General features: G+C 43.1%; 1 protein-coding gene, 1 long non-coding RNA gene and 1 pseudogene across 7 annotated transcripts in view; all 3 read left to right on the top strand.

Annotated features, from left to right (window-relative positions):
- Nucleotides 1-21,400, top strand: part of PDSS1 (decaprenyl diphosphate synthase subunit 1) — a 43,553-nt gene that overhangs the window by 3,055 nt on the left and 19,098 nt on the right. For 4 of the 6 annotated variants that reach the window (XR_015253974.1, XR_015253973.1, XM_025930969.2 and 1 more), the window contains exons 2-7: nucleotides 1,184-1,248; nucleotides 1,682-1,802; nucleotides 4,753-4,883; nucleotides 15,713-15,854; nucleotides 18,947-19,058; nucleotides 19,158-19,267. Coding sequence is in view for 4 of the 6 variants with exons in the window: in XM_025930969.2 (XP_025786754.2) it covers nucleotides 1,184-1,248; nucleotides 1,682-1,802; nucleotides 4,753-4,883; nucleotides 15,713-15,854; nucleotides 18,947-19,058; nucleotides 19,158-19,267 (681 nt within the window). In the remaining 2 variants the exon portion in view is untranslated. Of the gene's footprint in view, nucleotides 1-1,183; nucleotides 1,249-1,681; nucleotides 1,803-4,752; nucleotides 4,884-15,712; nucleotides 15,855-18,946; nucleotides 19,059-19,157; nucleotides 19,268-21,400 lie in introns of those variants that run through there. The other 2 variants (XM_086714712.1, XM_086714711.1) reach the window with 2 other exon arrangements.
- Nucleotides 585-697, top strand: LOC112868083 (U6 spliceosomal RNA; annotated as a pseudogene).
- Nucleotides 6,625-11,634, top strand: LOC147579455 (uncharacterized). Its single transcript, XR_015253965.1, has 2 exons — nucleotides 6,625-9,022; nucleotides 9,300-11,634. It is a non-coding gene; the product is annotated as an uncharacterized LOC147579455 (long non-coding RNA).

Below are 21,400 nucleotides of genomic sequence, written 5' to 3'. Positions count from 1 at the left end.
ACTTCAAGTTCCCCAGCTCTATAAAAGCAAGTACTTGTGAGGGTCATAGTGTAAAAGCACTTTGCAAGACTTTATTGCGAGTAGAGTGGATTAGTTTTATATTTCTTGCGCTAAATTTGTCCTTTTTGTCAAAATAGTTACTTTAAATACAGAGCCCTTACCACATTAAATCGGTAAATCAGTAATTTTTTTTTTTTTTTTTTAAATAAACTCTGCACCCAAGGTGTGGCTCCAACTCACTCTCAGGACTCTTGATCTCAGGATCCTGAGATCAAGAGTCACATGTTCTATTGGCTGAGCCAGCCAAGTACCCCAGTATATTAGTAATTTTTGAAATGACTGTGTCCCTGAATTCTTTAAGATCATCAGTTTGTATCTTTGGGTCCCCCATGCCTGTCATAGTTCCTGGCCCATAATAGTGCTCAGTAATCATTGGAACTAACATTTGTTGTCACCACCCCTAAATCTCTTTGTAGTCTTCTGTTCTTGATCTCTAAGTTAATATTTTCAAAATGTACCACTGAACTCATTTTTTAACATTGCTGATCAGGCAGTACTATTTCCCAGCATGTTTCCCAGTGTTCGTGCTCACTTCGGCAGCACATACACTAAAACTGGAAGGATGCAGAGAAGATTAGCACTAGCACGGCCCCTGCACAAGGGTGACATGCAAATTCGTGAAGTGTTTCATATTTTTAAAAAATAATAGTAAAATAAAATAGGCAGTGTTCGTTTAGCAATGGAAATTTCCTTCCTCAACATTGAAATCTTTTTCCCTTTCACCATCCAGGCTGATGCTTGGGGGAGCTTGATTATTCTTTGTTTTAAACTGGTTGAAGAATATAAATCTTTACTATTCTCTGACCAATCTTAGTTAAATGGAAGGAAATTGTTTTAAAACTACTTTTCAGATCTGAAAGGATAGATAGGAATATAGAAACTAGCTTTCTTTGGAGAAAGGGATAGATTATAGATGTGTTCTTTTCTTATATATTCCATAATGACAAATACTGCTTTTGTAATAAGGTAATTTTATTATCATTTTTCTGAAGTTTGCAATCTACCTATAAGGGACAACTAAAGACTGTATTTATTATGAACTATGGAGGTTTTATTTATCTGGCATTATAAACAATTTTTGCATGAATATTCTTATAGGTTTCTTAATGCTTTTATTTTGTAGATGTCCTACTTTAATCTTGTGAAGAGTTTAACATCTGCTTTTTCAAATAGGTATAGTATGTCACGGTAAGTTTATAATCTGTATTACAACCACTAAAGTTATTAGCCATATTGCCAGTAAATTTCTGTTCTAAACTGTGGGGGGCTACTCCAACAAATTGAATATTTTGTCTCACTACGTGCCACGGTATCACTCTGTGTGACCTCTGCCTTTTCAAAAAAATGGGAGTATAATAAAATTTAAACTCAGAATACAATAAACTAATTTAGTATTTGATTTTGTGGGTTCTCGAGTTCCTGATTATAAAAATAAGCTATTTATGTATTGTTGAGCAAGAACAGAATTCTGTGTGTTCTAAATTGTAATGACCATTCATGCTTAATTTCCAGCAAGTATATGTATATGAATATGTGTATATAATTCTTACTTAAAAATGAAATTATCTCACTTAATAGAATGGCACTCAGTCTTACGTTGTGTGCTTTGTGCTTGTCCCAGGTTCCATCACACAACGTCAGCAGCGTGCTGTTGTAGTAGAACACGGAGTGGTGAGAAATACATCGATCCTTTCAAACTCGGTTGGAGAGACTTGAAAGATCTGTATGAAGACATTAGAAAGGTAAGAGAGCTTTGATAGTACTGTCAGTAATGTTGATTTCTTAGAATTGTGTACACTGTCATTGCAAACTTGATTCATGAGTGTCAAGTTTCAAATGTTTCTTGGGCAACATAGGGGGGCGGTATGGAGGGTGCAGTACATGTCCCCATCCAGAGTGGCATTATCACAGAACTGGGGAACTGAAAAAACCGGTCCTTACCCTCCCTTATGCCTTCACCTGCTCCAGGCATATTGAAGTGCTTGAAGATCAGTGCCAGACTGCCCCCAAATGGGGCTTTATGTATTAAATGCTTTTATCCATAAAACTTTTGGTGGATTCTCAGATGCTGCCCAGAAATATTCATGTGCCCCTCATCAGCTTCCTTCCCTTTCAGGGTCCTCCACTTTCCTCCTCAAACCCTTACCTTACTCTCCTGTTCTCATAGCAACGGCCACTTCCTATTTAATAGACTGAGGGGAGGCCTTTAGGAGTCACTCTCTGGACACCTGCTTTGTTACCATTTACGTACCCATCTGCATGCTTTCCTCCCACCTCAGTGAAGTAAATGTTCCCTCCCTTTCCAGGAGGAAAGGCCTTTCCAGGCCTCCCTTTGCCTCCAGCTTAGTCCCGTGCCCTTTGCCTCCTCAGTGCCTTAGGAACTAGTCCCGCCATTGCCTGTTCCCTCTCCTTTCTCTGCAGGCTCTCCCTCTTCACCTCTCTCACAGCCAATGTTGGTGTTCCAGTTTGTTCATCCTTTAAAGCGCCATCCCTTGAGCCTTGTTCCCCCTTCCCTTCCAGTACGGTATTCCCTGCCTCTTTCTTTTGGCCCTTTCAAGTTTCCTCCAGCGTCCCTCTGCAGCTTCCTTTCCAGGCTCCCCTCTAAAACTGCCTTTGCCAGCCCGTAGCTTCCGTAGCACCTTCTGCTAAATCCAGTGGACACTTAGTTTTTATCTCCTGTGACTTTATTGAACATTGGACACTGTTGACCACTCCCAACAACGTGGAACACTTCCCAAATAATATGTCTGTTCCAGGTTGAATTGTCTCTCTTAAAACCACGCATCTAACTACTCCCTGGTCAGCTCCATGGAATGTCCATGACTGTCTCAAATGTAACCTATCTGAAACTCTGCTTTCCCTTCCTAATTGTTTTTTCTTGTTTTTCCTGTTCATTGAAGGTGCCGCCTGGGAACCCCAGGCAGGATCCTGGAATTGTTCCTCTTCTCCTTTCACGTCCTCCTTGTCTGTTTCTTGCCTTCCATCCCCACAGTCTAGGCCAGGCCACTGCTGCTTCTGTGGCCCTGTCACTGTTGCTCTCCTGCCTCCCCCTCCCCAGCCAGCAGGGCCCCCTTTGTGCTCCCAGAGGAGCTTACCTTCAGAGCAGCACCCATCACACTGTGTATTGTAATTATCGTTGTACCTCTCACCCTCTAGACTGAGCTCCTTATAGGACTCATTTTACTTTGCAGTCTCTGCGTTTATTACTGTGTTTGGTACTAAAGTCGCTATCTTAGTTAAAGCCTGTCCCACTGTACTGTGTTCACCTGAGCCTGGCTGATGGTCCTCTGGGTCCATTCTTAGCTCCCATTTCTTTGGGGACATAAGCTGTGGTTCATCATAGCAAGTCCGTGAGAGGCAGGTACAGTAAACACATGTCCATCGCCTGGAAGCCTCTCCCTTCTCTTCATGAATCAAAATCCTTCTTGTTCTTTAGTCCCAGATCAAAGCTTATACCCTCCATTAAATAGTTGGTTCTCTAGCCCATGCTGATTTTTCCCTTCTCTGAACTTTTACTGCATTTGATTTAATTTACATTTATTTTTTTTAATTTTTTTTAATCTTACTTTTGAGAGAGAGAGAAGACAGAGTCAGAGGGTGAGCAGGGGAGGGGCAGAGAGAGAGAGAGAGAGAGAGAGAAAGAGAGAAATACAGAATCTGAAGCAGGCTCCAGGCTCTGAGCTGTCAGCACAGAGCCTGATGTGGGGCTTGAACTCACAAACTGCAAGTTCATGACTTGAGCCGAAGTCGGATGATTAATCGACTGAGCTACCCAGGCACCCCTTACTACATTTAATTTAATTATGTCATCACCCAAGTTACCATTCTGAACATTTTATATTTTTTTTTTTTCAACGTTTATTTATTTTTGGGACAGAGAGAGACAGAGCATGAACGGGGGAGGGGCAGAGAGAGAGGGAGACACAGAATCGGAAATAGGCTCCAGGCTCCGAGCCATCAGCCCAGAGCCTGACGCGGGGCTCGAACTCACGGACTGCGAGATCATGACCTGGCTGAAGTCGGACGCTTAACCGACTGCGCCACCCAGGCGCCCCATGAACATTTTATATTTTTAAGAAATTTTATCTCCCCAACTCAATTGTAAGCTCCTCACAGTCTGGCAAACTGTGTCTGAAACTTCCTCTGTGAACCTTTCACCTGTCTGGCCGAGTCAGGCTTACTGATCCCTGCTTCTCCCTGGCTGTCCTCTTGTCTTCCTGCCCCTGATACACAGCTTTGTCTCCCCATCCCAGACACTCCCTTAACACCTGCTTCATTGGCTCCCACACTCCCTGTCTTTGTCCTCTCCCCTCCATCTTCCAAGCTGCTACCTGCCCCTATCCAGCTGTCACTGTATCCAGCTGTTACTGGCCCAGAGTCCCTGGGCCACCTGGTACTTTCCTGCTCATCCCTGGAGTCTGCTGGAGTCACAGGGGCAGGCGGCACTGCTCACCCTTGCCCTTAGGCCACTCAGACGGGCCAGGCATTGCTTGTGGCCCAGCTGCAGGACAGCCAGTTTTGGGACAATACAGTGTTAGCACCTTTTCCAGCTGAGTGTTGAATTTCTCAAGTGAAATGAGTACCCTGAGTACAACTGAGTCCACTGAAATCAAATCAGGGTTTTGTAAAAGAAATCCTGTTGACTTTTGTGCCATTGTGATGCCATATTGACACAGAGAAACTTTATTCCAGGAACTAGTCATATCTACAACTGAACTTAAGGAAATGTCTGAATACTACTTCGATGGTAAAGGAAAAGCCTTTCGACCAATTATTGTGGTGCTAATGGCCCGGGCGTGTAATATCCATCATAATAACTCCCGGTGAGTTACTGACTTTCACTCCTCTGGCGTTTTTTTTATATTTGCCAAGTCTTCCTCCCCAAGCTTGCCACTTAGTTCCCTGTTGAAGAGGTAGCATTTATCTAAGAATCCACTTTGTGGTGAGTAGTTTCTGACTTTGAGTCACCAGAGTCCACTGGTATAGAGGCATGTTCCTTTTCCACACTTTAATGTCCTCAAAGAACAACTTCAGCTGCAAATAAGCATTTCGAAAAGAATTTTAAAAGCCAGATTTGGTTTTCTCACTCCGAAGTGTAGAATAGCAGGGCGTATGCATACATGTAATCATAATACACACAGAGCTACACCCACTGTGCTTCAACTCTGGGTACCACACCCCCGAGAGCCTACCTTCCCATGACCTTTGGAAATCTGCCAAAGAAAAATCTTGAAAGAAGGCGTTTTGACTGTTGGCCCTCAACTTTTGTGTTTTGAACATACATAAAATCATTAAACATTGAAACCATGGTATCAAAGGAAATCTTAAAAGGAAAAAGGATTGACCTGTTACTGTAGGCAGCCATCTTTGCAGTTCCCTCATCCCCTCTACTCTTGTACCCATTCAGTCATACTGTGTATATAGGAATGCATTCTGCTTTTTACTCCCAACTGTGTTTTCACTCTTTACCACGATGCTGGAGTGTCTTCATGGTTGTTATTTTTACATCGTGTGATGTACCAATGGAAATTCCAGTACACCATAATGTACTCATCCATTTCCTTAGGGCTGGACATCTGTATGATATCCCCTCCTCCCAGTAGATCGTACTTTGAGGAATGCCTCAAGAGGGTCAGGTGTTGCCTCTTAGCAGCTGCTCTCCTCAGCCTGTGTCGGCCTTTTGTTCCCCGCTGCTGGGCCTCCAGCTCCAGCACAATACGCCACCTCAGAGTGCCTCCCACCCACCCTCGGAGACTCACCGAGTGCTCACAGTGCAGCTTCAACAGACAGAGCTCTCTGGCAGTGGGCCTTTCACTGTCCTGAGGTCCGCTTCCACTTCACCGAGGAGGCAGAGCAGCAGAAATGAACCACATTTGAATGCGTCTCATGTGACCTAGAGCAGGGTTTCTTGGCCTTGACGTGACTGATGTTTTGGACCAAATAATTCTTTGTGTGGGGGCTCTCATGTGTATTATAGATGTTTAGCAGCATCCCTTGCCTCCCCCCGTGAGATGCCAGTTGTACCCCCTGCCAAATTGATGAGCACCAAAAATGTCTCCAGGCATTGCCAGATGTCCCCAGGGAGCAAAATCATCCCTGTCGAGAACCACTGGACTAGAGAGAGTGTGTGTTTATATTTTTATTTCCCAGATTTATGCGTAATACAGTCTGTTACCCTCAGAGATGCCATGGGAAGGAAAACATTCTGTATCACTCCAAATCCTCTCCAGCTCTCCCCATGGTCGCGAGTTTTTTCAGTTTCCCTTACTGAAACTATAAACCATTAGTTATAGAAAACATGGAAGGATATAACACAACAAAGGCATTGCTAGTTTAAAAAGTTAAGTTCGGGGCGCCTGGGTGGCTCAGTCGGTTGGGCAGCCGACTTCGGCTCAGGTCATGATCTCGCGGTCCATGAGTTCGAGCCCCGCGTCAGGCTCTGTGCTGACCCACTCAGAGCCTGGAGCCTGTTTCGGATTCTGTGTCTCCCTCTCTCTCTGACCCTCCCCCGTTCATGCTCTATCTCTCTCTGTCTCAAAAATAAATAAAATAAACGTTAAAAAATAAAAAATAAAAAAAATAAAAAGTTAAGTTCGAGGGGCGCCTGGCTGGCTCGGTCGGTGGAGCAGGTGACTCTTGATTTTAGGGCTGTGAGTTCGAGCACCACGTTGTGGGTAGTGTTGACTTAAGTAAAATAAAAAGTAAGTTCAACACTGCCCTCTCTGGGGTGTTCTAGCTGTGGCCTCATTCTCCCGTAAGCGATTGGAGCAGGGCTCACCAAAGACACAGTGCAGAGGCAGTGTCTGGCATTGGAGTGGGAGTCACAGTGATGGCATGCATTCAAGTCGTATACCACAGTATCCAGCATCTTGAGAATATTTGCTTCATAAAAGCCCTTTTGAATCAGGCTCATCATTAGCTAAATATCCAGCTGTGCTTACAGCAGACAGATGTGTGGGAGTCGGGGAGCTTCTGGAGACCTGGGCCATTTCTGGCTCTGCTTGCTGAGAAAGACCTAGAACAACATTGACAAAAGGTAGCTGTAGATTCAGGGGTGGGAGCCACAGAGCTTGTTTGCAGCCAGCACTGCCAGAGACGTTCCCAAGCCCCAGTAGCACTAGAACCCATTCCAGTACTTCATCTGCTTGTTTGCCAGTGATGGGAGAATTGAGAGATCCCTGCTTTGTTGTTTGACAACCCAAGTTTAGTGGCTTCTCTGTGGCTTATCAGATGTTATCTTCTTGTTTGTGAAATACATATTACATAGGTAAGTAATAATCCTGGTGAGGGTTTTAGAAAACCGAATAGAGCAGATACCCAAGAAATAGCGACGGGGAGGGATGCCTGGGTGGCTCAGTCTGTTATGCCTCCAACTCTTGATTTTTGCTCAGGTCCTAATCATATGGTTTGTTGGATTGAGCCCCGAATCGGGCTCTGCGCTGACAGTGCAAAACCTGCTTGGGATTCTCTCTCGCTTGCTCTCGCTCTCTGCCCCTCCCCCGCTCATACATGCACTCTCTCTCTCTCAAAATAAATATTAAAAAAAAAATAGCAATGGGGATTTTAATTGATTTTTCTTTTTCCTTTATTAAGCTTTTCAGCTGTCCATTAAATATTCTTTGCTAGATTACTGAGACTTCTTAACCTGAGGTCTGTGGGTGTTATGGGGGTCTGTGAGTCCTTAGAATTGTACACAAAATTTTTTGTGTATTTCTATTTTTCGGGGGGAGGGTCTCTGAAGCTTATAATACATTCTCAAAAGGTAATATGGTTCTGAAGAGCTTAAGTCTCAATCTTTACATTTCTTGCCTGTATCCTAATAACTACAGTACCTGGGCTGGTAAAGTCGGAGTGCACACAACAGGTGATTCAGACTGAAAGGTCCAGAAAACAGCTGGGGTGCTTCTGAAATGTGCCACCTAGATCCTTCTTATTGAAGAACTCTTGCTTCAGTGAAGGACTCTGTGCTGACCAGGTCTCCTTGACAGAGAACATTCAATTCTCAGCCTCTTCAAGAGTATGTTAGCTGCAGAAAATCCTCTTGCTGGAGGCCATGAACTTCTCAAGCCAGCCCACATTCAGGGATTGAAGGAGGTGAGGGGCCATTGTGGCTCCAGAGCACGCTCTGGATGGGCCTGCAATGCAGAAACTTCTCGCTCTACCCAGGCCTGTTTCCTCCTCTCCCCCTCCCAGCTGTTGACACCCAGGGCACTCCTGGATAGACAGGCATCCTGTATTCTAAACTTCAGAGTCTGCTTCCCAGAGAACCCAGCCTGCCACAGAGCTCAGCAAACTAACTGTAGGTCAGGACTTACTTTATTAAAGAAATTAGATCAAAAATGATTTCTGCACAATCGCTCCACTCGCTGAATGCTGCAGCACAACTGTGGTGTCTCATCTTTCTCAAGCCAAACCCTCTGCTCGGCTGCCTCATTGAAGGGATCTATTCTTGTCATTGATCTTGGCACCATCCATTCCTGTGTGGAAGTCTTCCGGCACTGGAAGTGGCTATTGCTGCTAGTGATTGGGGTGACAGGACTGCCCATATTATATTGGCCATGTGTGTATCTGCCTGGGGCATGTGTGTATCTGTCTTGATTGTGCAAATTGGGCACTCAAACAACTGAGTCATCCAGGCACCCCAGTTCACTTTCATTTTTAATGAGGGTTTTAAAGATACTGATTAGCGTGTAGATGTCTGTTGGCTTAAGGAGATAACTGCAAGTTGTGGCATCGTATTGTGAAAAATTTGTAGTTGTACTTGCTGGTTGTTCAGATTCCGAATCGGGGTTCGATTTAGTCTTTACAAAACAGTCTTTACAAAATACTGTGTCTTCAGCTTAAAAAAAAAAATAGCAACTGTTTAAAGGTTTGTGTCCGTATTGTGTGTCATCTAGCCAGCTTTCAATTATATATGGTAGGGAATTTCTGACATTTAAAAATACTGCTTTGGGGCGCCTGGGTGGCGCAGTCGGTTAAGCGTCCGACTTCAGCCAGGTCACGATCTCGCGGTCCGTGAGTTCGAGCCCCGCGTCGGGCTCTGGGCTGATGGCTCAGAGCCTGGAGCCTGTTTCTGATTCTCTGTCTCCCTCTCTCTCTGCCCCTCCCCCGTTCATGCTCTGTCTCTCTCTGTCCCAAAAATAAAAAAAATAATAAAATAAATAAATAAATAAAACGTTGAAAAAAAAATTAAAAAAAAAATAAAATAAAAAATAAAAATACTGCTTTAAAAAGGTAAGTATATGGAAGCAGCAGCACATGAGGTGCTCAGAAGTATTGAAAATGTTCAGTTATAAAATGGACTGTTAACAAGAATTAATAAAAAGCAACAGAAATTTTTTTAATGTTTATTATTATTGAGAGAGAGAGAGAGCATGCGCACGTGCCAGTGGGGAAGAGGTAGGGGCAGAGAGAAGATGACAGAGGATCCCAAGTGGGCTCTGTGCTGACAGCAGCAAACCCAGTGTGGGGCTCGAACTCAACAAACCATGAGATCATGACCTGAGCCAAAGTCAGATGCTCAACCAACTGAAGCACCAAGGCGTCCCGTTACAGAATTTTTTTTTTTTTTAAAGGATCTTAAGGGGCCCCTGGGTGGCTCAGTCGGTTGAGCATCTGACTCTTGATTTCAGCTCAGATCATGATCCCAGGGTCGTGGGATTCGGCCCGGCATCAGGCTCCTTGCTGAGCGTGAAGCCTGCTTAAGATTCTCTCTCTCCCTCTGTCCCTCTTCCCCCGCTCTCTCTACAATTAAAAAAAAAGATAAAACAAAAACGATCTTAAAGTAGAGTCTATAATAAAGGACACCTACTGAGATGGAGAAGATTTTGATAACCAGACGGTCATCCATTTCGTTGGTTAGGTCAAGCTCAAGTATAAGGAGAACATTAGTGAGAGCAAGAGGCCTATAGGGCTTTTAAACACATGTGCACCCTCTTCTGGCGCCTACTACACCAGGATGATTTCATCACTGAAGGAATCAACTATGCTTGGATTCGCTGTGCCCAGTCTGAAAAAAAACCAAGTGCTGAGTAAATTCAGTAGCACCCAGAATCTGTTGCCTAGATAAGTTGTTGGTCTAAGACATCATCATGGTGGGTTGCTCCAAAGATCCCGAAACTTCTGCAGTGCTTCTTCGGTGGCAAGAAAATAAACAGCATGAACCCTGCATCATCTGTGATGCAGCTTTGCAGGCATCTGTTCTCTCTGGAGGTAAATATCAGGAGCAGCTGCTCTTGGATGTCAATTCTGTTCTCTTGATGTCAGAACTACTGACTTCATGACTCCTGATCAAGCTTAAAACTGTGTTCTCAACCAAGAGAAATAGACTCCACTGAGTCTGGTGTGCTTGTTTGGGTTTATGAAGGTGAATAGCCAGCGACCTCCTAATTCAGGTATCCCTCCTGCACTCTGCTGTTCTTTAGGTGGAAAGTACCTTTGGTGTTCATGCCAATAGCATCCTCAACATGCCTGTAAGGAATACAGGAAAAGGAAACAAGATTGCAGAGGCCAGAGACAGAGGCCAGGAAACAGAAAGATGACACCAAGCATGAAAAGCAGAGAGTGAGAGATGGTCAGAAACCCTGCGGTCCTGCTCATTCTACCTGAATGTCTCTGTGGAAGATGAGACACTTCAGTGTAGTATCACTTATGAGGACAAAAGCAGATTTTAGACAGGTGCAGTGAAAGGTAATTTGAAGAATTTGATCCCTGACAAGGAAATGTTTGAGCACCAGCAAAAGAGGCTAGTGAAAGTAAGAAACCATTAGGCTGGGGGTGCCTGGGTGGCCTAGTTAGTTAAGCTTCTGACTTCTGCTCAGGTCATGATTTCACGATTTGTGGGTTCAAGCCCCGTCACAGGCTCTGTGCTGACAGCTCAGAGCCTGGAGCCTGTTTCAGATTCTGTGTCTCCCTCTCTCTATGCCCCTCTCCTGCTCGTGCTCCGTCTCTCTGTCCCTCAAAAATAAAATAAACATTAAAATTTTTTTTTAATAAAAAATAAACTGTTAGGCTGAAAAATGGCCGCACCGAAGGTATACATATCCTCATCCTTGGAGCCTGTGTTACGTCATGTAGCAAGAAAGGGTCTTTGCAGAAGGGATTTAGTTAAGAATCTTGAAATGGGGACATTATCCAGGATTATCTGATGAGTCTTACATGCAGTCACATGTCTCCCTATAAGAGGAAAGCAGAGGGAGGTTGATGCACACAGAAGAGAGGGCTGTGTGAAGGTAGAGCAGAGAGATTTTGAAGATTGAAGTCCCAGGGCCATAAGCCAAAGTCTGCAGACAGCTGCCCATGGCTGGAAGGGGTGGAGGGGTGCTCCATGGAACTGTGTTCTGGCCTCCAGTACTATGAGAGAGTTTCTGTTGATTTAAACCACCAAGTTTGGGGGTGCCTAGCTGACTCGGTTAAGTGTCCTCCTCTTGGTTTCGGCTCAGGTCATGATTTCACAGTTCGTGAGTTCCAGCCCCGCATCTGGCTCTGTGCTGGCAGTGCAGAGCCTGCTTGAGATTCTCTCTCTCGCTCTCTGCCCCTCCCGTGCGCACTCTCTCTCTTAAAATAAATAAACTTGGGGCGCCTGGGTGGCGCAGTCGGTTGAGCGTCCGACTTCAGTCAGGTCACGATCTCGCGATCCTTGAGTTCGAGCCCTGCGTCGGGCTCTGGGCTGATGGCTCAGAGCCTGGAGCCTGTTTCTGATTCTGTGTCTCCCTCTCTCTCTGCTCCTCCCCCGTTCATGCTCTGTCTCTCTCTGTCCCAAAAAAATAAATAAACGTTAAAAAAAAAAATTTTTTTTTTAAATAAACTTAAAAAAAAAAACAAAAAAAAACCACACCCAAGTTTGTGGTAATGTGTCACAGCAGCCACAGGAAACTAACACAGGCCCCATCATTACATCATGTCACATCAGCTCAGGGAGGGGCCCAGACGGGCTTCCCTCTCCTTCTGGAGGTGCCTCTTCTGCGTCCACCAGTTCTGACATGAGCAGACCAGAGGTAAAGCAGGACACATCCCACAGTCTTCATAGGCAAAGGACTCCAGCTTATAGCAAGTCAGTTCAGTGACAGAGAAAGAGAAAATCTTACCTGAGTCTATATGGATATATTGTTCAGCATGCTGAAAACTTGAATATGTGTGTTTTCATCAGGTAACTAGGAAATGCAGTTTGCCTCCTGAAGAATTTGATAGCAAAGGACTCTGCTTGCATTTTAAGTAGTGAGTTTTTTCAGACCAAACTAAAAAAGCATCCAGTCATGTCCTTTCAAATTCATAATGATGCAGAGTATAAGAGGGAAGAGAGGTCATCCTCCGTGATTTTGCATGTGAGCCGGTGAGCCATTCTGCTCTCTGAAGGGACTTGAGGAGTCATTAGCTGCTCCCTGTCCCCCTGCCCCCCTGCCAAGTTCCAGGTCATGTTTAGGAGAGAGTGGCCTCTTGTTTCAGAGGCAATGCAGCAGTGGGCCAGCAAAGGCAGAGTTTTTACCAAAAACAAAACCCTTTCTCTAGGAAAGCTTCCATTTGTGGCTTGTGGTAAATCAAATGAATACCTGATAGAACAGCATTTTTCAAACTTTGCGCATCAGAATCTCCTGACATGCTTTTTCCAAATACAGATTCCTGAGCCCCATTGTCAGATTTTGACTCCTCAGTCTGCATTTTCAAGAGTATGGATTCTGACATGGTGGACAAGGGTTATATATTTAAGAAACACTAAGCTTGTCAGAGTTCTAACAAGCAAAGGGAAACACTTACTTTTAGAATTGTTAGACAAAAAGAACATTTTATAATAGAAATAGAGCCTTCTGTATAAAATACCACTTGAGAGTTCTGGTTTTTATACAGCTTCTGTAGAGTTGGGAGTAGAAACTTCTGTGTATCTGCTTTTAAAGTGGAATCACATTTACTATTTAAATTTGCTACCCTCATTCATTCTGAACCAAAGTAATCAATTGACAAGGTTTGAATTTCTGTTTAGAGACAATTTTCCCACACTGAGGGTTTACTTATAATTTAAGATTTCACTTTATGTATTAGTGTGAATAGGAAAAAACCATTTTATTTAAATCACATGTAAACTGAGTCAAGCGTACATGGGGGTGGGGCGTGTCATTTTATGACTCCATCTATTTTTGTCTGCACTTGAACTATTCCATTATAAAAAATGTTGCTTTAAATCTAATGAAGGGGAAAAAAACAAATATCCCAACGGGCTTGCTGAATCATCGCATACTCCGCCATGTGTGAAGTATGGGGGACACAGCCAACTTTCAGACCAAGGGGCTCCTTTTCTCAGGCTGTCTTGCCAGTCTGGCTTTTCTCAGCACCTCTCCCAGAAGCCAGGAGAATGTGTCAGCTGTCATGGTAAGAAGTGGAAATGGTGCCCAGCTTTCTGAAGGCATGACTCAGTTTGGCACTTTGGAGCTTTCATCTTACAGATAGTGTGAGAGTTTTCTGTAATCTGTAAATTTTGGTTCCAGCCACTATGCTGTGCTATGGACAGACAGTGGCAGTATTTTCTGGATATAAGCTGGCACACATTAAAACTTAGTTGTGTAGGAAAAAGGACATCAAATACAATTAGAAAACATCTCAGGGGTACCTGAGGGTGGCTGTTGTTTATGTGTCTGACTCTTGATTTCAAGCTTCAGGCTCTGCACTCAGAGTGCAGAGCCTGCTTGGGATTCTCTGTCTCCCTCTCTCTGCCCCTCCCCTGCTTGCTCACAGTCTCAAAAATAAATAAACATTTTTTTAAAAACATCTGAAATAATGTCTGTTCTGCATATGGGCTGTGTCACAATACCAGACAACGTTCTAACAAAGAATCCTGATTACAGTCAGTAATTGAGCCACGTAAAATGGCCTTTCTGTATACATGTAGTCGTTGACATTTCAAAATATTTTAAGACACCTTTGTCTTTAATATCTTGAAATTCTAAAACTCCAGTGTGTCAGTGAGCACTGCCATTTCATCACAACTCCCCAGCAGGAACACCTCTGTCTGCCGACAGAGTTGATGATAATGGAGGTGGTGCCCAGCTTAGGAAAGCATAAGGAAGGCTAGAGGCCCTCACAGTTGTTTTTCAAGGTAAGTTCTACCAGCTAGTAGGAAATGTGTATTAGACCAAAATGCCATGGTGAAAATATCTGAAAGATGGCCTTTATACAAAACACCTGTGAATGTCTACCTCTTTTCCTGTACATTTGAACTCAAGGTAGGGTCCGGTACATTCACCTAAAAGATATTTAAGGTCCAAGCCTCCTACCGTAGCGCCTGTGAGCAGTGTCTCATCAAGGGTTTCACAACAAGTTCTTTGAAGCCATTGGAACCTTTGTTTTCTCATTTACGGTCCTGTTGTTAGAACCGGTCTCCACCCCGTGTTGCTTTACTTCTCCCACCTTGAAAGACCGTGGTGTGATCCGGAAGTATTTAGAACTGTTACGATTGTGGCAGGTTAATAAATAATGCGCTGCACTTGGCAATTGATTTCTGGGCTAAAAGCAGTTGGAAGGGTCTGAGGTTTAATTCTGCAATCTTAGCTGAGAGTTGCCGGCAAAGCACCCTATTTTAAAATTATATTTAAAGCAAGATCAGAAGGTACTCTTCAGGCTGACTTAGTGTCTGTAGTTAAATACCCGCATCTTTAATGTACTTGGGCCTCATTTTCCATAGCTTTCTGCTAAATGTGAGTGAGGCTCTAGAATAGGCACTATCTTTTGCAGATGTTCAGCCTAGATTATTTTTTTTAAAGAAAAAGTTCTGTTTCAACATCCTTCTCTCTTTTCCCCCCTGAAGAGATAACGTGATGACATTTTGAAAAGTAAGAAGCTATTGAATAAGTGAAACATTTCGTTACCATGCATTTAAGTCAGGCATATGTTTTCGGTTTCAGATAATTCAGTTGGTTATTTCCCGAATTTGATTTTCTCAAAATTCAGCTTTTAAAAATTCCCATAGATGATGATTGTGATAATGATGATGATTAAAAAGGGGCACATTCCCTTTGAACTCTAAAACTCATAGCCATGTATCTTCTTGACAATGCTTATCCTGTATATTGTGTTAAAGCTGGGAAAGAAAAGTTTCCATTTCTAATGCCAGGGTGAAGTATGAATTGGAAGACCGTTTCGACAAAAATTCTATCTGGGTGCTTGAGGTCTTCTTCCTAAACATTTCATTTAAGACAATATTAAAAGCTTTAAACATACTGATCGTTGGTTCTTTAGAATACTTTTTCAGAGTGCTTCTTAACCTGTCTCCCCTCCCCCCCAAGCCCCCAAATCTCCTTATAACCTAATCACAATTGACAAGCTTCCCCAGACACCCAAGACCACGATTCTAGGGCCTACAGCTGATTCTTCAGCCTCATGGCCAGACTTCTGAGATGTTTAAACTTTTTTGTTGTTAATCATACAAATTCTGCTTCTGAATGTGCTGTCTATAAAGTATAGCCTCGGCAGGGTAGCTCACACATTTTTAAAATGTTCTCCAAATGGTAGAAATGGCTTTGTAGGGAAGCCAAAGTGTTTATACAGTTTCTCTTAGAGAAATAAAGCTCTTTATCCTAGATCGGATGTCCAGTTTTCACAAGATGATTGCTGAGAAGGTTATAGGCAGCGGCTCTGTTAAAAAGCATTGCTTTCTGTTAATTAGAGACGTGCAAGCAGACCAGCGCTCCATAGCCTTAATTGCAGAAATGATCCACACTGCTAGTCTGGTACACGACGATGTCATTGACGATGCAAGTTCTCGGAGAGGAAAACACACGGTTAATAAGATCTGGGGTGAAAAGAAGGTACGGTGTTTTAGTTTCCTTTCAATCTTCTTACCCAACCACACACTCTTTGGGTTGCATTTATTTTTTAGATTTGTCTCATTAAAAAGTAAAGTATGCTTCCTCACATACGGCCTTCCAAATTTCAAAATAGAATTCATGTCTGTGTACGGACATTTGCTAATAGAGAAAACCATAGAAAGCTGAACTTAGTATTTCTGGTTATTCATAGTTTTACATAGAATTCCTTTTGATTATTGACAAAGAGATTTTTGTTGTTATCCAAAAAGCATGTTTCATGAGCATTCATACATTTTACTTCTGGGCTCAGAGTACCCAGATTCAGTTTGATTCTTTATCTATTGACTGCCATGTACAAGAGTGTCATGACAAGTGACTAAGTAAAGCTAAAACATATGTGTGTGAATATTATATTGTTTTAAATATAGGTACGTAGAAAGATATATACACACACTGTGAAAATTCTACCTTTTGTAGGGGCTGTATAGTTGAGTTTGGTTCATACATGTATATTTTAAAGCATATTTCCATAGTATTTTATCAGCATCTCTTGAAGGGGTATATAAGATGGGGACTTCTGCTTAAAGGTGTTTAAATCATGTTTGAAGAATGGGAATGAAGCTGCACAAATGAACATGAAGATGTATAGGCCTTTCGTGTGATGCGGGCAGCCCCCTCCACACGCACCTCCCGTGGCCGCCCTGCCTGTTTGAAGCACACATAAAACATTAGTGTGAACGAGGTCTCCCTTGGCTCGCCTTCCCCTCCCTCACACATTTATTTTTCTTCCCCTCACATATTTGTAGTACCTGGTTACCTCCTATTTTCTAATTGCCCTATGAAAAAGAAGAAATATATATTAATTGTTATCTTCACGTGCTGGTTTTGCTTTCTTGTACATGACTTTGCTGTGTAATCGAGTCCTGAGATCTCATTTATAAATCTTTTATTTCAAATTTTAAATTGAAAGGTCTTGTGTCCTATGAGCAGAATTCCATACATCAGAATGTTGTTTTTAAAAAGGGGGGGGGGTTGGGGCGCCTGGGTGGCGCAGTCGGTTAAGCGTCCGACTTCAGCCAGGTCACGATCTCGCGGTCCGTGAGTTTGAGCCCCGCGTCAGGTTCTGGGCTGATGGCTCGGAGCCTGGAGCCTGTTTCCGATTCTGTGTCTCCCTCTCTCTCTGCCCCTCCCCCGTTCATGCTCTGTCTCTCTCTGTCCCAAAAATAAATAAACGTTGAAAAAAAAAAAATTTTTTTTAAAAAAAAGGGGAGGGATGGGGGGAGTGCAGTTTCATTTTGGAGAGGTCAAGGGTACATTTATGACATGTCCCTGAGTCAACTGTTCTCAGGGCCTGTCCCTAAAGCCTTAGTTAAGAGAACAAATCCTGGGGGCACCTGGGTGGTTCAGTAGGTATACATCTGACTTTGGCTCACGTCATGATCTCACGGCTTGTGAGTTCGAGCCCCACGTCAGGCTCTGCTGACAGCTCAGAGCCTGGAGCCTGCTTCAGATTCTATGTCTCCCTCTCCCTCTCCCCTTCTCCCATTCGCACTCAGTGTCTCTCTCTCTCAAAAATAAACATAAAAATTTAAAAAAAAACACCACTACCAACAACAAATTCGGGCCTTCTCCCTGCCTAGTTAGTCCCCGCTGTGATCATCTCTGCTGTTGGGGGCCTCTTTCAGCCTGTGACTGGTCTGCCTTACACAGGCCTGCCTGCAAGCCTCCTCCCCTTTACCGCCTCTTAGCCAAAAGTACTGTGTGTCCATTGAAAGTCCATTCACACAGCACCTGCTCCAGGAGCCCACAGTACCCTGCCTGGGTTCCAGCCCTTCTTTCCTTTAACCCCTCAGCCAGCATTCCCCAGTGCCCAGTCTGGAGACTTTACTTTCACAGGCTGGAACCTTCTGGCCTCTGGGATCCCCAGGGCCAGGAGAGGAAAGATGTAAAAGCCTAGAGATCCCGAGCCCTCCAGCTGCAAATGATGTACGGGTGGCCGAGGGATAGACATATATGTGCACGTATATGTCATAATGTATATGATGACTTTGTTAATGTATATGTGTATGTTGAGATCCCTTGTACAGTATGTTCTATAAAATGATAAATAGGTAAACATACTGAACATAATTTTAGGTACCAGAGAAAAGACAATAAAAACTTAAAATGTGGTTATGTTGAAAATTCTATGAATTAAAATGTCTATGAGATCAACCATTTATAACTATAACATAAAATGTAGGCATATTTTTAAATATGAAAATGAGTATGTTTAATTACAGCCTGTAATTCAGTTATATATAATTTTTAATAAGCTACAAATACAGTATGGGCATCTACTCCCACTCTAAAGAAGATTGGAAAAAATATTGATTATCTAGTGTTCACTACAAAAAATTTTATCTAAGAATGAGGAGCAGTGTAATACAGTGCAAAGAGCATTGAACTTGGAGCCAGGATTCCCTGGTTTGGTTTTCATTGAGAAAAATGCCAGGCGCTGGGGTGTGCCAAGTGCTGGCTGAGATCATTCCCAGCCCGTGCCCTCAAGGAGTTGGTAGATAGGGAATCAGTAGTTGAAGAAAAATGAGAAGACTGCAGTATGCACGGGGTGCTGTTCTCATGCAGATCCAAGTGGACTTCCTAGAAGTGTCCTCTGTGTTAATTGTGCAGAGGAGTCAGCTCAGTGAAGAAGGGGAAGGACTTTCTGAGTAGAAGAAATGATAGGTGCACAGACACAACAGCACGGTGTGAGCGAAGAGCAAGTGTCCAGCACGGCCAGTCTGAGGACAACTGTACCCTGGTGGGGCCCAGGGATGAAGCGAGAGAGTTTGACCCTGTCCATCGCCATGCATCCACTTCCTCAGCTCTGATTGGAGAGACTGGGTAACCTCTGGGAACTGATCCCATTCCCACTATGTGCCGAATCTGTAACTGACGATTGCAGAGTCCTACTGAGGAAGAGGTAGGGGAAGACTCACGGCCAAGATGAACCCTCCCTCCCTTTCTGTATTTATCTTCTGAGGAGCCAGCTTCATTGTTGGCTCCACTGCTCCGATCCTTTTCTCTGAGTTGTTTTCTTTTTTCTTTTCTAGGCTGTTCTCGCTGGTGATCTAATTCTTTCTGCAGCATCTATAGCTCTGGCACGGATCGGAAATACAACTGTCATATCTATTTTAACCCAAGTTATTGAAGATTTGGTGCGTGGTAGGTTAATTCTGACGCTGCTGCTTTTTTAATTCAGTCTCAGTAGAGTTATCCAGGCAATCAAACCGTATCGCAAATTACCCCTTTCTTTCTTTATAGGCGAGTTTCTTCAGCTAGGGTCAAAAGAAAATGAGAACGAGAGATTCGCACACTACCTTGAAAAGACCTTCAAGAAGACTGCCAGTCTGATAGCCAACAGTTGTAAAGCAGTATGTACGTTCTGTCTTTGTTCACGTTAAAAAAAAAAAAAATGCCTCATAGCTCTTTCTTGAGAGCTAATTTTCCTGGGAAACATTTCACTGGAGAACCTTAAAATAGTAACCAGAATCCCAAGAGGTCATTGAGAGAATTACATCCCCAAACAGTGGGATCTTCTGCTGTGGGTTTCATGTTCACTGTCTTCTTTTGCTATGCATGCATTCACTCTTCATCCTTCCCCACCAAGAACAGAATCAGAATAAGCTATCTTCACCCAGTTTACTCTCCAGACTGTTTAACATGTTGAAAAACTTGTTGTGATTAGTGGAATAATGTCTTTCATGGTTGTTGTCCCATATACCATTTCTGACATATTAGCCTTAAAAAGTTACAAAGTGCTATGTTTGGGGGGGGGGGGGGTGTGCAGAGGAAGAGAGAGAGAATCTTAAGCAGGCTCCTAGCTCAAAGCCTGATGCAGGGTTCGGTCTCACGACCCTGGAATCGTGACCTGAGCCAAAATCAAGAATTGGGCACTTCTGCCCAAGAAAAAATACCTGTTAGGTTGTCCTAGTTTTCTTTGTTCTTTATTAGGAGTAGTAGATCCTCCAATCTTTGGGGAATGAACTATAAACAAGTCATTTTTCTTTGGGCTGTAAATCGAGTGTGCACCATAACTTTTCTCTCCCTTGATTTCCCTCCCTGGCCTTCCCTCTGGTCTTCTTGTTTTTATGTTTTATTTTTCCCATTCTGAGAGGCATGGGTCCAGCTTTTCATTGGCTTGGATTTACTGCCACTTTTATTTTTATTTATTTTTATTTTTTAATTTACATCCAAGTTAGCATATATACAACAATAATGATTTCAGGAGTAGATTCCAGTGATTCATCCCCAACAAGTGTCTTCCTTAATACCTTACCCATTTAACCCATCCCCCCCACCCACAATCCCTCCAGCAACCCTGAGTTTGTTCTCTGTATTTAAAAGTTTCTTATGTCCCCCCCCCAGTTTTTATTTTAGTTTTGCTTCCCTTCCCTTATGTTGATCTGTTTTGCATCTTAAATTCCTCATGTGAGTAAAGTCATATATTTGTCTTTCTCTGACTAATTTCACTTAGCATAATACCTCCAGTTCTATCCACGTAGTTGCAAATAGCAAGATTTCATTTCTTTTTCATCGCTGAGTAGTATTCCACTGTATGTATGTATGTATGTATGTCACATCTTCTTTATCCATTCATCCATCAGTGGACATTTGGGCTCTTTCCATACTTTGGCTATTATTGATATCACTGCTATAAACATCAGGGTGCATGTGCCCCTTTGAATCAGCACACCTGTATCCCTTGGGTAAATGCCTAGTAGTGCAATTGCTGCGTCGTAGGGTAGTTCTATTTTTAATTTTTTGAGGAACCTCCATACTGTTTTCCAGAGTGGCTGCACCAGTTTGCCTTCCCACCAGCAGTGCAAAAGGGTTCCTCCTCTCTGCATCCTTGCCAACATCTTTTGTTGCCTGAGTTATTTATTTTTAGCCATTCTGACAGGTGTGAGGTGGTATCTCATTGTGGTTTTAATTTGCATTTCCCTGATGATGAGTTATGTTGGGCATTTTTTCATGTGTATGTTTTCCATCTGGATGTCTTCTTTGGAGAAGTAGCTATTCATATCTTTTGCCCTTTTCTTCACTGGATTATTTGTTTTTTGGGTGTTGAGTTTGACAAGTTCTTTATAGATTTTGGATACTAACCCTTTATCTGATCTGTCATTTGCAAATCTTCTCCTATTCCATTGATTGCCTTTTAGTTTTGCTGATTGTTTCCTTCTCTGTGCAGAAGCTTTTTATTTTGATGAGGTCCCAGTAGTTAGTTTTTGCTTTTGTTTCCCTTGCTTCCAGAGACCATGTTGAGTAAGAAGTTGCTGTGGGTAAGGTCAAAGAGGTTTTTGCCTGCTTTCTCCTCAAGGATTTTGATGGCTTCCTGTCTTACGTTTAGGTCTTTCACCCATTTAGAGTTTATTTTTGTGTATGGTGTAAGAAAGTGGTCCAGGTTCATTCTTCTGCATGTCGCTGTCCAGTTTTCCCAGCACCATTTGCTGAAGAGCACTCTTCTTTTTTTTAAAGCCAGTATTCTTGGGGCACCTGGGTGGCTC

The sequence above is a fragment of the Puma concolor genome, chromosome B4 (genome assembly GCF_028749965.1).
Source record: "Puma concolor isolate L17-30 chromosome B4, mPumCon1.1.hap2, whole genome shotgun sequence".
NCBI lineage: Eukaryota > Metazoa > Chordata > Mammalia > Carnivora > Felidae > Puma > Puma concolor.
The sequence above is the reverse complement of the archived record's forward strand: the minus strand, read 5'-3'. Positions and strand labels throughout refer to the sequence as shown.